General features: G+C 36.6%; 1 protein-coding gene and 1 long non-coding RNA gene across 11 annotated transcripts in view; one reads left to right on the top strand and one right to left on the bottom strand.

The window, feature by feature from the left end:
- Positions 1 to 232: 232 nt before the first annotated feature.
- Positions 233 to 1,142, top strand: LOC129778067 (uncharacterized). Its single transcript, XR_008743359.1, has 3 exons — positions 233 to 427; positions 486 to 726; positions 784 to 1,142. It is a non-coding gene; the product is annotated as an uncharacterized LOC129778067 (long non-coding RNA).
- A 3,676-nt stretch (positions 1,143 to 4,818) lies between these two features.
- The window catches only part of LOC129778065 (ras-like GTP-binding protein RhoL), a 38,810-nt gene continuing 27,967 nt past the window's right edge, over positions 4,819 to 15,661 (bottom strand). For 8 of the 10 annotated variants that reach the window (XM_055784721.1, XM_055784722.1, XM_055784715.1 and 5 more), the window contains 3 exons: positions 5,640 to 5,888; positions 5,455 to 5,572; positions 4,819 to 5,389 (listed from right to left, as the gene is read on the bottom strand). In XM_055784721.1, coding sequence (XP_055640696.1) covers positions 5,184 to 5,389; positions 5,455 to 5,572; positions 5,640 to 5,876 — 561 coding nt within the window. In that variant the 5' untranslated portion in view covers positions 5,877 to 5,888 and the 3' untranslated portion in view covers positions 4,819 to 5,183. The remainder of the gene's footprint in view (positions 5,390 to 5,454; positions 5,573 to 5,639; positions 5,889 to 15,661) is intronic. The other 2 variants (XM_055784714.1, XM_055784723.1) reach the window with 2 other exon arrangements.

Genomic DNA, 15,661 nt, shown 5'->3' with positions numbered 1-15,661 from the left:
TTTCAAAAATAGTCTTTTTCTTTTCTAGTCTTTTGATGCTAAAGAAATCTCACTTACAGTTTTTCTTGACATTGAGGGAGCATTTGACAATGCAATGCAGCCGATCTACTTCAAAGTTTTTTTTTGTTTTTAAACGAACGAGTAGCTCCATACATACAAATCAAATGTCAAATTTCGTGGTATGGGTGCGTTCGTAATTCTTCGGATTGATTCAAAGTACGTAGAATAGAAGGTAAGTGATATTACCTGTGTATACACACGGAGCGCGCACACAAAGAAGATAGTAATAAACAATCCTCAATTTGTTCGATGTTCGGAAGTTTTTGCAATATTTCTTGTTTTGAAAAGTTCAAAAAATCGTAAAAAGTGACCAAATCGTTGGTCGAGCCGACGATAATCACGATAGTGTACCGCATTTTCACTGCAGGTAAGGTTTGATGTGATTTTTTATCGATTCCATATTGAACAGTGTTTGTTTACTCCAGCAATATGTCGAAGTGCAACGTCCCGCGATGCCGGAGCTGAAAAATTTTGAAGAAAATCGGATAACTTTCCACCATTTTCCGACCAACAAATTGTTGAGACGGAAATGGTTAAACTTTTTCGAATACAAAAGCTCGTTCGATACGCGAAACATATTTGTTTGTTCGCTTCATTTTTCGCCGGATTCTTTTGGGGATACTGTTTTAACCTATAATCAGCAAAGAAGACGTCTTCGTACTGGAGGTAAGTGTGTTTTTTATATAAATTGTGATGAGATAAACTAATCGGAGATGTTTTCAGCTGTTCCATGCATTTGCTTCTTGGATCTTCCAAAACGTTCCGTTTCAATGGTTTCACACGAAATTCCAAATTTATACATTCACTTCTTGCGAAAGTGCAAAATATTTATCTGCAATCACTTCGGAAGATGATCCGGGTGGGGAAAATGTTTTTCTCGTTTTCCAGAAACGCCAATTTGGTCCCTTAAGTGGCTGAACCCCCACTACGGTCCCCACTACGGCTGAACACTCCAAACTGAGACCAATGAAAGCGTCGCGATGATTCATGATGGATGCTTCAATGAAAGACAAAAAAATCAGCAGTGTTCATCTTTCATCATATTATCAAATTGCGGGAACGACACTGCTTCGATATAACCTCTCCACACATTTGTTCATCGTTTTTTGCGTTATTTTTATAATACAGATGCGATAATTTCACTGTTTTTAATTTTAAAATGATTAACTGTTGTTTCATCCCCTGGAAACATATTTTGAGACAGTTCTTTTGTTACAATTTAAAAAAATTCAAAAATGTTCGAATTTATATGAATTCAATCGATGGTTTATTACAATTTTTTGCTTTTTTTCTTTGCCTACCACTACTTGAACAAAGCAGGGAGGAGACTACCTTCTATTCTACGTACTTTGGGATTGATTGACCCTTGACGTTACTCGTAACCGAGTAACTTACAACGTCTAAATCCGGCTTAATGATCGTAGTGGTACAATGCTCCTATAGAAGAAGAACTTAGGCCACGGTGATAGCTTCTTAGGCTGCACGCAATGTCCTGGAAAAAAGGTAATGAAGATGGTGGTTTTTCAAGCCACCATAACTATTTCTCAAATAGTGACGTCAGTCGTTGTGTTTATATTTGATTACCTACCACATCCATGTGAAAATGCGATTTTCAGCAAGTGTTTTATCAATTAAAAACGTACATTTTATAAGAGTTCCCGCTGAATATGAAGCTAATGTGACAGCGTGCAGTGAATATTTGTGAAATCACGTCGAAAAAGACGGATAAAAGTGATATTTCCATGTGCCATATTCACTCCCCCACGTTCATAGAAACAAACGAACTTTCATTATTTTAACGTTACGAAGTTGTTGTTTTGAAGGCTTTCAGTGTCGGTGTGTATGTTGTGAGAAAATAATGGACAATTAATAAAAATTTCACCGAAAATGTTACTGCTTTCGAGATCTAAGTATACGAGTGCTCTCTGGACGTTTTTACTACATAAATAATCGAAATAAGCCACAATACAATTGGCATCTGTTAAAAACAAACAGTTGAATAATTTCATGAGCATTTCGGCTCAAATTATCATGCAACCGTGAGTACTTTGAACATTGTTTTGTTTTTTCCATATACATTCCATATTGAATGCAAATAATTACGACACGATATTTTGCTTGCCAATACAGATATACTTCGTCTACTGCTCCACCTCAATATGTACCTCATTGGGCTGCACGAAACGCAGACAATCGTGAGAAGTAAACAACTACATAGAGTTGTATTGGTGTGGTTACATTGCTCCCCACTTGCTTCGTTCGAATTCGCCAGCTTCTATCGAACAAAATTGTTTCTTTTCGTCAGTTATGCACAATCAAGTTTTCGTGCGTACTCCGAGCCAATGTAACCTTATGGGCACCTTACACGATCAACCGGATTGACAATAAGTGTCTTCAATATCGTGACAGCTAGGCTTTCAACATCTGATCTAACCTCAATCAATATTTTTCCACCTTACACGGTCAATATCGCCCTCAACCCGAGACAACGAAAATATCCGCGATGGCTAGTGGCGACATTCGAGTTTGGGATCCAAACTCTATCAGATTAGAAGGCTAAAAGGCAATTTTCAATTGGTAAAATTTGAATGAAAATATCTACTTGGTATTATTTAATTAGTTGAAGCGCGTAGTCCTAACCTTAACTTTCCTCTGAATTTTCAGATATTCCTACTAAAATGTATTATTATAATATAACGTCAATTTCAGACATATTTTTGTATGGGATTTTCTCACCACTTGCAGAAAAAAAGTGATTTGCATTCACATAGAATACTAATTTGATTCGTAAAAGTTAATTTTCATTCATAATTTACACTTCAGAATTCGGTTTTTCTTCTCAAAAATACATCATAATACTCGTTTCACAAATACAGACTGTTCCTTTCAGTTTCAGAGATGCCAGATTATTTTAGTTTGCGAAAATATATGCAAGTTATTTTATCTGCAAGCAAATGTTTTTATTCCATAAATGAGACTATGACAGTAGAACCTCGATTATCCGCGAGCGGATGATCCGCCCTGCGGATTATTCGTGACTGCGAGTTCCATAGTAAATCAATAGGCCTTTCCGGAATTTGTTAGTGAGTGGTAGGCCCATGCTCTTTTGTTGTGGTCATGGCTTTTACATTATTTAGCCACTGGTGTACACGACCTTATAGATGGATAGTTGATTGATTTCTGTATTGATAGAACATAGTTTTTATGTTGAAACATCTCTTTTCGTGTTTGCATTTTTTTGTCCTTTAATGGGTCATCCGCGATTTTCGTTAATCGCGGTGAGTTTGCCCAGATCTTCTCATTCTCCAAATTTTATAGCGGAGTGTGAAGAAACACACAACCCGCTCACTAGCGCAAAGAATGACCCAGTTCAACGTTAAAAAAATCCTAAAACGTTTTTAAGTTTCATCCACTCTCTCACCATCACATTGTCAGTTTACTTTGAAGTTTTGATTTGTATCGTGAAAAGTACCGTATTTTGCTATTCAGAGTATCGGTTTTCCAAACCAACAGCTTCCATTTATGATTCCTACAATTTCAGTAGTTTATAAATTTTAATTGCAATCGCAAAAAAGACTAACAAAAATTAAATGTGCGCTTGCATATCTGGCAACTCAGTCTGGAAGTCCGTGAGGTAAAACGTCAACATCATGCATCTATATTAGAGGTGTGCAAATCAGCTCATCATGGTGAACAGCTCTGATCATATCAGCTCATCTAAATGAGCTGTTCTTTATGAACAGCTCTTCAGCTCAGTTGTCAGTGCCGACTTTCAATTTGGGTCCCAAACTCGATAGCCACGAAGCCAGTTTGAAAATGTTAAAATTCAAATGAAATTGTTCACACCATATTATTAATTACTTGAAACACGTATTCCAGACTATTATTTACAACAGACTCGGCGAGTACAACATTTCCGACATTTTTACTGAGGCTTTACATTACAATAGAAAGTTTTCTTCAAAAAAAAAAATCTTATGAGATTTTTGCACCGCCTGCAAACAAAGTGTTTTTCATTGAAATAGAATACTCATTTGATACACAGAAGTTAATTTTCATTAATAATTTGAATTTTAAAAACGTGTTCATTCTGCCTGAGAGCCAATTATTATTTTTGGCGCCCCCTAAACTGGTAAACAAAGCTCAATGCCGTCAACGCGAATATAACAGTTGAAAAGACGAGGGACAAATGAAACTAAACTGATGTCTTAACACGAAGAGCGAGAGACGGTCAGTTCATTTGAATCTTACAGCTCACACACTCTCTTCAATTCTACAGCTCTTTTCTCTCCTTCATCATCATCAAAGTGAGCTGAAGAGCTGTTTAATTTTTTTTGCGAGCTGTTCCGCGTCAACTCACTTCAAAGAGTCGATTCTTCGGAACAGCTCATGAGCGGATGGCACATCTCTAATCTATATGAAATGTTACGATATTGATGCTCGAAAATCAGAAAATCTTGGGTACAACCGTATTGTGTCTTGTTTACAAAACCAGGATGGCTGGAGAGTGGTTTTAGCAGGTTGGCCCACCTTAGGATATACTTCTACGCGCCTTGGTTCTGCGATGGGTGCGGTCAGTGGCGTCGAGTGAAGCTTTTGCACCCGGGGTGAAAGAATTGTTTAGCATTTTGCTGTTTTCTGGGTGGTTTTCGACAAACAATTATATTTTTTTTAGCAAATTGAAAACCAAACGCATATAAATGACCCTTTAGTTTGTTCGTTAACTGTTGTGTCATCTCAATACATTTGTTCGTTGGGTAAGGCAACCAATGTACTTATGTTCACTATATTTTACAATATTTTTCCAATAATTTTTTTTACAAAATTAGTATGACTAGCTAACGAATATGAAAATATCTGCAATATTTGGATAAATTTTATCATCCTTTTGCTAGATTTTACTATTTCAATATACACAATACTTCATTGGTAGGAAATATATAAATACTTTTCTTCTTTTTCATTTCAGGGTAAGCTCAAAGATAACTTGATCTACAGTAATTTCAAATTGAGGAGAGGATAACCCTGGAGTATCTGTCCTTACAGAATATCTCCTATCATCACTGGCCTCAGTCTTGCAATAATAATCTATAACAAAATAAAATCTAAAGCATCGAATGATACTACAGTATGGTGCAAACCCGCGGTTTGGTATGTGGCTTTTTTTCCACCGCTCGGACAGCTTCGTCGAACACATCTCCGAGGTTCAGCTTTTTCTTTGCGGAACATTCGACCAAGGAATAGGCTTTGATTTTGTGCTTTAGTTTCTTTCCCTCCGCAGTAGTGACAAACTTTTCTGATCCTTGTACTCTCAAGTCGCTTTTTGTACCTTGCGAAGAAACAAAAAAATAGATTGTATACTCATTTTAGCTGATTTTTAGTTTGTTATCTCACCTACGAGCACTATTGGAACATTTGGTGCAAAATGTCTTATCTCGGGGTACCATTTTGAAAGCACATTATCGAAAGATGTTTTGCTAGATATGGAGTAACATATGAGAAAACAATCGGTCTGTAAAACGAATAAATGATAAGCAAAAGGGTGGCCTTCAAATAAACATTCAGTTACGGCTACTGACGTTTGGATAGCTGAGCGGTCGTAGTCTTTCATAATCCTCTTGACCAGCAGTGTCCCATAAAGTGAGGGCATATTCTTTTTCGTCCACGTTGATGTTGCAGGCGTGGTTATCGAAAACTGTTGGAACATATTCACTGGGGAATTCGTTCTGAGTGTACGTAATTAATAGGCACGTTTTACCAACCATTCCGTCGCCGACGGTGGTAATCTTCAGCGGTCGCATGTTGCCCATGGTCATTTTGATGTCGATCTGTGGATGAAAAATAAATCCATTATGTTTTTTTGCCAAAATATATATGTAAAAATAAGCTATGCAAAAAGTTACTGCTTTCAAATGGTCGGGGTTCTGCCAAAACGAACCAAGCGCCAAAAACATTATTTTGAGATATTTCAATTAGAAGTTTGGACTCCCGTTAATTAACCGTGGATGATCAAATCTACTATTTAATCGCACAAGTATCACAAACAGGATATCTTCAAAACACAGAGATTGTGATTATCTGTAAAATAACACATAAGAATAGAAAAAAAAACTTTTAGTTTTGGTTCGCATGCACTCAGTACACTTTGGCTGAATGAAAAGATTACGGTTTTCAGTTCGGTGTTGTTGGATGTATTTTTAGTCCGAATCTTTACTACAATAATAATATTGAAAAAAATATGGTTGAGAAAAATGTAATGTTGATTGCCGTTGTATTTCACACTAGAATTACTGTACTCATTTGGGTGTAAAGTTCCATTTTGGTTTGACCAAGTTTAAACCAAAGAAAGGACCATCTGGATCGTGGCTATACTTAAACATAAGTATTCCGGGTTTCGATTTTATCACACGAATGACTTTCACTTTCTGGTTCTAAAATTGAATGATCGAAGAAAATTTGATAAAAAAGTTCAGCCAAAGTGAACCAAGTATAAAAATGTAACCAAGAGTGCTATTGCCTCCTAAATTTCGGGCTTTATAACTAAGTTTTTCGCAATAACGAAGATGTTCGCAATAATGAAGAGACTGTACGCACACATATTCGTCAATTTTAGTTTCACAATCTTTATGAAACAAAAAAAACAAAATTATGTAGCTGCTAGACACGCAAAACTTCGTTCTCTTTGCAGCCCGAGTGAACCAAGTACATGCTAGCTATTAACATTATATCATTACACAATATATTAGTATTTTGTAGTGGCTCTTGACTAATTTCATAAATGATATGTATACAGCCGTTCCATGCAAAATCGACATTATGGTTCGCAGTTTTTCATCAGAAGTGATAATTTTGTTCTTTATCGTAAAATATTAGACCCGTATTTTTAAATTTTTTTATTAGGGTGCCCATTTTTTTCTACTCCAAACCATGAAAACAATAAAAAAACGGATACAATCAATAATTACGGAAACAATATCTATTTTCTTGCAAGCGTAATATTTTTATCTAAAAATACAAAATAATTGTTTTTTATTTGATATATCGATCATCTTAATCGGTTCAGTAGTTCAAAGATTATGAATTTTCAAAAAAAAAATCATTTTTGGAAAAAAGGGCAAAAATGAATTTTTCGGAACACCATTCCCATATTAGGAATGAGCACCCTAATCTAACGGGTCTAATATTTTGCGATAAAGAACAAAGCAACCACTTTTGACGAAAATCTGTGAACCATTATAGAGTAGTGCGGGGCAAAGGTGCGCACCTAACTGATGTTGTCCAATAACTCTTGAAATAAAAGCAAATAAAATTCAATTAGCTTACCAAATTGTAACTATATATTACCTTCGAAACGTAGTACAAGAATTTCTCAAGTTTTGTTTGTAGTTAAACAAAAACCTATTTCAATACAAAATGGCAAATGCGTACTTTTGTCCCATACTGCCCATGATTACATAGGAGACGTAATAGACAACACCATTAGTGTTGGGAAAACGAATTTTTGATATTTTTTGGCCTACAAGCATAACCATGCAAATTTCCGATGAAATGATCTGTCCAGTTGAAGGATATTATCAGCAAAAAGAGGGCCTAGGTGATTTTGCGGATTATAACATATTTTTTCCATTTGGAAAACGCTTGCGTCTATTTATACGGACAACCAATCGTTTCAATGAACATTTGTCCGCATAGCTTGACGTAAAACAGATTGCTCTGTTTGTAGCGTTAGTATTTATAATTCCGATAATAGTCAAAACGTTTCCGTCGGTCGTTTCAGTTGTTATCGGATAAAATCAAAAAGGTTTGGAAGAACTTTAGTGAATTGTCTGGAAATGGTGCTCTTGATTTGTTGCGAGTCTATGATAGTACTTTTTCCTGAAGAATACTCTGGGATATGATGAGAACAGCAGGTTCGTGTTTTTTCAATTAATTGAATTTGTAAAGGCAATCTGCAATGTTGGTAATTTTAGCAACATGATTTACCGATATCACGATCAATCGCATAAAGATGGTGGAGTGACTTACACCAACGGCATGAGTTAATGCTGAGTATGCGGAATAATTTAATGTTGAATCCGAGGAGTTATAATGCTAAGAACCTATATTATTTTAATTTTACTACTGATCTGATTGTTTCATTATCTACTTGAAGATTCAAATGCAGCAATTTAGGTAATTATAACATTAAAAAACACAATTGCTTCTCTTTGTTCATCGTATACAGAAAATAGTAATTATATAAGCAGCGTTTATTATATTCATCTATTAGGAAACACTATGTAATAAGACACTATCGTGATAGACATGTTTGGATTCTACAAAGAATGTGATTCAAATGTAGATTTAGCTTATAGCACATAATACTGACAATTGTTGATTTTCGAACGATGTATGAAAGCTGTATGGAACTACGTCTGTAATGCGGACAAACAGCGATTTTTCGGAAAGGTTTTTTCAAAATTGCTCAAATGTTTTCGTACAAAAAATGTTTGTTTGCATGTTGAGCAAACGTAATGCATTGTGTAGAATGCAAAACAGCGAAAAAGTCGATTTTGTTCATTTTGTCGTTTACGTCTCCTATACAAACATGGACAGGGTAGTGCTCTTTTGTTTTGGCAATTACTTTACATTGTTTGATCACTGGTGTACACGATATCACAGATGGATAGAGTAATGATTTCTGTTATGATTAGGCTGACCAAATAGTTCAGGTAAAAAAACGAAACGCGTAAGCCAAAAAAAAAAAACAAAATATTCAAGCATTCTTAGATGCACCTGCTTTGTTTCCTACAAAGAAAGAATGTTTTTTAAAAGTTAAATATAACGAAGGAATACCTTTTTTTAGTTTTATCATTAAATTTGTCACATTCCAGGTCGAAGTTCTGTTTCACAATTATTATAACTTTCATGGTTTCAACATTGAGTCGTGACTTTTTTGTTCATGGCAGAAAAATACTTTCACCAGGTAGATACAAAATATAGAGAAATTCCACGCCATAACAGACGATTTTGACGCGACCGTTTATTTTATGTAGAACGAAAATTGGAAGCACAATTTTCCTGATGTTGTTAGGTTTTACAGAAATTTTGCATGATACATAGGAAGAATGGGAGCACCGGGTCGACTTTCATGCCGTCTGACGAGAGTGCTTATACATTTATGCATGACACGCACATTTCGTTGTTTTATGCGTTACTAAATGTAAATTGTCAAAAAAGAGTTTATTGTTAATTCAGGGGACTTATTGGTGACTTTTTCCGATCGATCATTAAATTTCCGTGAATTCGAGGATTGTTTCCGGGTTAAAAGTGGCGTCAAAGTGCGGTGTTGCTTTTGACAACTGGCTCTCGCGTGTGCTTTATTGGGTATTTCGTCGAGAGTGGTCTAAGTGTTTTAGATGGTGCTTTGAGCTCCAAACATATTTCATGCTAACCTAAAGGGATGCAGAAGAGGAGGCTCAGAATACAACGTTAAAAAATCTTACTCAAAAATTGAGTTCAATATTGAAAATTTTGATAACTCAAAACATGTCCCCATGTTATTTTTCCAAAATAATCCATTGATTTTCCAACAACTTTGCTGTACATTATATTTTTTATAGACCTTTTTTATATACCGAATTATTATTTTAGCAAAGAAAAGTCAATGATTCTAGACTTGCCCTTATGCAAAATCAGTCGTTATTAAAATTGATCATCTCATAATTAAAATAATGATTTTGGTACCTCCCACCAACTCAAATGAAAAATTGTAAAATATCTACGGCCGGCTTTATTGGCGTGGAATTGATCCATAATTCGTTAGCTTCACGAATTCTTACACTCTAAAAATTTGTTTTCCATCTCTGTGAACATCTGCACCTTCCGATTTGCAACCTACACGTATTCTTTGTTACACATTTTTATCTCATAAACTATAAATTATTCAATCATTGTCCACTTATCAAACAAAAAATGTTCATTTATTTGAACTGGATTTTTTTGACATAGAACTACGTCTTTCAGGAAGGGTGTCAAATCAGAAAACAGGTCACGTTTTTATGAAATAAAGTTAACGTTAATAACTATTTTCAAACACGAATTCTTTGTTACACATTTTTATCTCATAAACTATAAATTATTCAATCATTGTCCACTTATCAAACAAAAAATGTTCATTTATTTGAACTGGATTTTTTTGACATAGAACTACGTCTTTCAGGAAGGGTGTCAAATCAGAAAACAGGTCACGTTTTTATGAAATAAAGTTAACGTAAATGACTTTTTTCACTGTGAACGAATTCTCATGATTTGCACACCCATCGAATCGGAAATTGTCTAAGATTTGTTTGATATGCTATACATCACAATTCGCTAATCTATAAATGGTTTAAATCCATGAAAACTGGAAGAACTTCCTTTTTTCCCATACACTTGTTCTGCCGATTTGTGTGCTAACCCTACCCGTATTTCGAATGCTTATAACTCGAACATCTCTTAACAGACCGGAAAGATGTTTGCATCAATTGATAGGAAATATTTCTATGCGTCTATCACAATTAATAAATATTATTTTTCATGAGATGAACAATTGAAGCGTTATCTAAATGACCTAACTGCCAAGTTTTGATTGGCCCGATTTACGATTTCCCCGCTTTGCAAATATACATGCAAGTCGGGGGTATTTTCGTTCCCACCAAGCTGTGTTTCCCTAACACGGACTTCAAAACCAATGTGTCTTGGGTAATCCGCTTTGTTAAAACATGCAAGTCGGGGGTATTTTTCCCACTGAGTTATGTTTCCCTAACACGGACTTTTAAATTAATGTGCCTGGGGGAATCCGTTTTGCAAATACATGAAAGTCGATGGTTTTTTTTTGGTGTTGAATACTTTTGTACTAGCTTGTCGTTGTGCAAACCGGAATATGTTTCCCTAAAACGTACTTTTAAACTGAGAAGCCTAGGAAAATCGTCATTTCAGATACTAGAGGTGAATGAACTTTCGCGGTTCGAGAACTACGTAAACATGAGATGTGCAATAATTTCAGAGGGAAATGTAAAATACAATGATCGTTTGACAATTCTTCCGTTCACATATTTTGGTAGTCCTAGGCGTTATATCAAACGTAAAAGAATGGTCATCAAATTTACTTGTAACGAAGATCATAATCTATTACAAAAATTTCGATGCATTCTAAAATAATATTCGAAGTGGTAAACAAGTGGATTGCATAATATAATTGAGAAGTTCTACGTCGAAAATATGCGGTAGTGTCCTAGATACAACCCCCTACAATTTTTACTACTGCTTCTTCGAACATCTGACCATTTAGAAATTTAGTAACAATCCATACATTCTATTATCTTTCTCCTAGACTAGCCTTCCGTTATTCAATGTATTCCAACGCAGTATCGAACATTTTTTCATAGTTTTAATAAATTTAGCATACTATGTTTAACCTGAATTGACTAAAGTTTTAAGAATAGTTTGCACCTCGCTAGTCAAAAATACATCTCTCCTTTCACGTTGAAGGATTCTAATGATATGATCAAAAATAAAAACAATTTCAGCAACATTGTTTCTTGCAACAAAGCTGAATAATGTCTGAGAGGTCACTATCCGATCTCTGGTAGAAGGCAACCATAATTTGCGGCACGGGGTTTCGAACAGATCGCGGAGTGCAACAAGACATAATTTTTTCTTTTTATACTCAAAATACGGTACAGATTGATAAAAAGACGGGACAATAAAAAAATATTAGAAAAAACGGTACTGTCCCGTTAAAAACGGTACGTTTGGTCAACCTACACTCTGTCCAACTTCTATAAGACCACCCTGATTCTATTTCGTTGCAACATAAACAGTTAATTTTCAACAAGATACATTCATACATTGTTGAATGCTTAGAATAAAGTATATTTAACGTCAGAAGAACCACATCAGAGAGCTCGAATTTACGTGGAGCTCTCTCCTTACCGTATCCTTGAGGATTCGCCAAATAATTGAGCACTACTTGATGGGATCGTCCAATCCGACGAGAAATTTCTCTGATACCAACATTTTCTTGGTGTAATTCATCGATTTGTCTTTCTTCTCTCTCCGTGAGGACTTTTCCCTTCGGCATTTGTCAGATTTAATTGATTAAAACAACTAAAACAACGGAAAATGTAACTGGTCTTACAGAAACTTCACAGTTGAAAATACAAAAAACATTCGTTTACGCTCAGTGCTTGCACACACACATATGAAAATCATGCAGTGTATGGTAGACACCAATACCTACACACTAGAATAAAAATTGAAGCATTGTTTGTTTACAATGACACAAAGAAACAGGATCATCACCTGGTCTTATAGAAATTGGACAGAGTGTATAATTTATGATGAAAAATAATTTTCATGCTGAAATATCTTTTTTTCGTGTTTGCACCTCATTTTTAGCCCTTTGTTGCGTTAACCGCGATTTTCGTTATACGCGGTGACCTTGCCCGACCATTCCGCGGATAATCGGGGTTCTAATGCATTTTATTTTTATTTTTCCGAGTAAAAGCTAATCGGAGACGATCGTTTCGTCATATTACATTAATGTTGCATTACTGCAAATAAAAAAAGTTAACGAATACAATACGCCAGTAAAATCAAAATCAACATGAACACTTTATTTCTGCCAGTACTGTAAGTTATAACGAAATAAACAAGTAAACAATATATGCCTCGAGGATGGCTTTACATATTACATATACAGCCATTCCATGCCAACCCGATATAGTGGTTCTCAGATTTCCGTGAAAATTTGTAGTTTTCTTCTTTATCGCAAAACATTTGACCTGTATTTTTTTTATTTTTGACGTAGGACTACGTCTAACCGGAAGATATAGGGGGTGAAATGGAAATCTAGGCACTGAACAAGTAGGAAAAAATGCAAGATTTGGAACGTTTATAACTCGAGCATTTCTCAATAGATCGCAAAGGTTTTTGCATCAATTGATAGGAAATATATCTACGCATCTATCATAACAAATAACATTTCGTTTTTCTTGAGATAAATAATTGAATAATTGTGAAATATCAAGCATTGTCAAAATGCACTATGTGCCCATTTTTGATTGGTCCATTTTGTGCTCCTCAAATCGTACCGACCAAAACGGGCAACCAGAGCAGCAGTGAAATAGAATGAAGCGCGATTGGAAAGGAAAAAGAAAAAAATTAACGAAACATTGGTCGCAGTCTCACACATGCGTAATTCTCGAGCCAGCCAGTCAGCTTAAAAATCCCCGCTCCGCTGCTGTAACGATAATTCTCATTCAAACCGTACACCACATCGGTTCGCATCACAACACATCAACAAACCAACCCAAGCAGCCATGTCTGGACATGGTAAAGGAGGAAAAGTGAAGGGAAAGACAAAATCCCGCTCGAACCGTGTTGATCTGAAGTTCCCCGCAAGGGTAGCTAGGCCAAGCGCGTTAGTACCAGTGCACCAGTCCACCTAGCCGGCGTTATATAGTTTCGGCCGCCGAAGTGATCGAGTTAGCTGCTCGCTGCTCGCGACGATAAAAAAACCCGCATTCGGAACAGAACACATTCGGTTCGGTGGACATCAAGACAACAGGCAGTTGCAGCGAGTGGCGAGTGGCAAACGCAATCGCAAAACGGCATCAGGTAGCAGAAGAAAAAAGACGGGTGGGTAATGTCGGGGACATAACCGGAGTGACGTAGGACTATACAAAGGGGACAGCTTTTGTTAAATATATATTTTAAATGTATTGTTTTATTTTCTTCTCCTACGTGAATACCTACCTATCTACCTGAAAAATGGATTAGTTTACTGTTTACTCTTTATGAATATGTTGATGGTTATGAGAAGAACCTTTGGTGTTGTGTTTTTGTTATCACTCGATATTTCCATCTTGTTCGGTTAAACCTTCCTGTTTAGCTATTGCGTTTGCCACTCGCCACAGCTTGGAAAATTTCTTCCCATCCAGCTTGTGACATGTTGTTCAGTAAATTACATTTAATGCGACGTGCCGGAGAAACACTTTGCCACTCATTGAAACTAATTGTTGCCTTGATGAGCGCCGAACCGAAGCTGCTCTGTTCTTGATGCGGGTTTTCTGATTGTCGTGAGCAGCTTTGCAAGCCAACTCGAGCACTCCGACGACCGAGACTCTATAATCGCTGTTAGGTATACTGGTGCTCCGGCACCAATCCGTTCGGCCTAGTTACCCTTGCGGAGCAATCAGTGAATGCGATCAACAGGGAACTGGAGACCTGCACGGTTCGAGTGAGACTTTGCCTTTCCCTTAACTTGTCCTCCTTTGTTACGTCCACACGTCCACGTTGCTGCTTGTTTTCTTTTTATGATGTGATGCGATGCGATGTTAAACGATGCCGTACAACCGCACTGGTTTACGGTTTGAAAGAAAATGAGATATTTTTTTGGGGTCCGCGTGTTTTATACTCGAGCGGTACACACTCACAGGATAGAGACAAATCGGCAGACTCAGCCAAAGGGGCGAGTCCAACGAGACGAACGAATGACCGTTAAAAGGCAGCGATGGCAAAAAAATACATTCATTACGATTTGTTCGCTCGTTGGATTCACATACAGGCTAAAAAGGGTTCTTTTCAGGATCACAAAATTATCTTCAATCTAAAGAGTTTATTGTTTTGTTATCACTCGATATCCCCATCTTGTTCGGCTAAACCTTCCTGTTTAGCGATTTGTTGCCACTCGCCACAGCTTTCACAGTTGGAAAATTTCTTCCCATCCAGCTTTATGACATGTTGTACAGTAAATTACATTCAATGCGACGTGCGGAAGCGCCACTCAGTATCGCATTTGAGGCGATTTTAACCTGTAATTGAACATTTGCGATGACAGTGTTACAGTGTCGACTTTCAATGTGGGGTCATAATTTGGATCTCTATGTTTACAAAAATGTCCAACTAAAAAAGTCGCATTACATGTCCGTCCAATTAGCTAAATTTCGAACTAATTGTAAATTACTGTACTCTCAATCTGGAAATAATTTAAGAATTGGTGAAAATTGAATAATCAGGAAAGTCCCCAACTATCAATAAGCTCAGAACAACTGCCAAATTCACATACTCATCAGATCCTGGCAAACAAATTATGAAAAAATCAATTTGTGTTTTATTATTATTTTGGATAATGTTTTAGAAAGCATTGAACTGTATTTCCTAAACTCTTTTTTGGAAGGTTTAATGGCCCTGAAAAGCGCCTTGTTTTATGGAATGGAATTTAGAAAACTTAGTACTCGTGGTTTTGAAAAAAACCATTTCGAACGCCCTCGATGCCGCCTTGTTCTGGATTTGCCACCAAAGCAGTTTGTATAAAGAACAAACTTTTTTCTTCTGCTACCTGATGCCGTTTTGCGATTGCGTTTGCCACTCGCCACTCGCTGCAACTGCCTGTTGTTGGCTTGATGTGTTCTGTTCTGAATGCGGTTTTTCTTATCGTCGCGAGCAGCTTTACCAGCCAACTCGATCACTTCGGCGGCCGAAACTATATAACGCCGGCTAGGTGGACTGGTGCACTGGTACTAACGCGCTCGGCCTAGCTACCCTTGAGGGGAACTCCAGATCAACACGGTTCGAG

Source organism: Toxorhynchites rutilus, chromosome 3 (genome assembly GCF_029784135.1).
Source record: "Toxorhynchites rutilus septentrionalis strain SRP chromosome 3, ASM2978413v1, whole genome shotgun sequence".
NCBI classification, from domain to species: domain Eukaryota; kingdom Metazoa; phylum Arthropoda; class Insecta; order Diptera; family Culicidae; genus Toxorhynchites; species Toxorhynchites rutilus.
The sequence above is the reverse complement of the archived record's forward strand: the minus strand, read 5'-3'. Positions and strand labels throughout refer to the sequence as shown.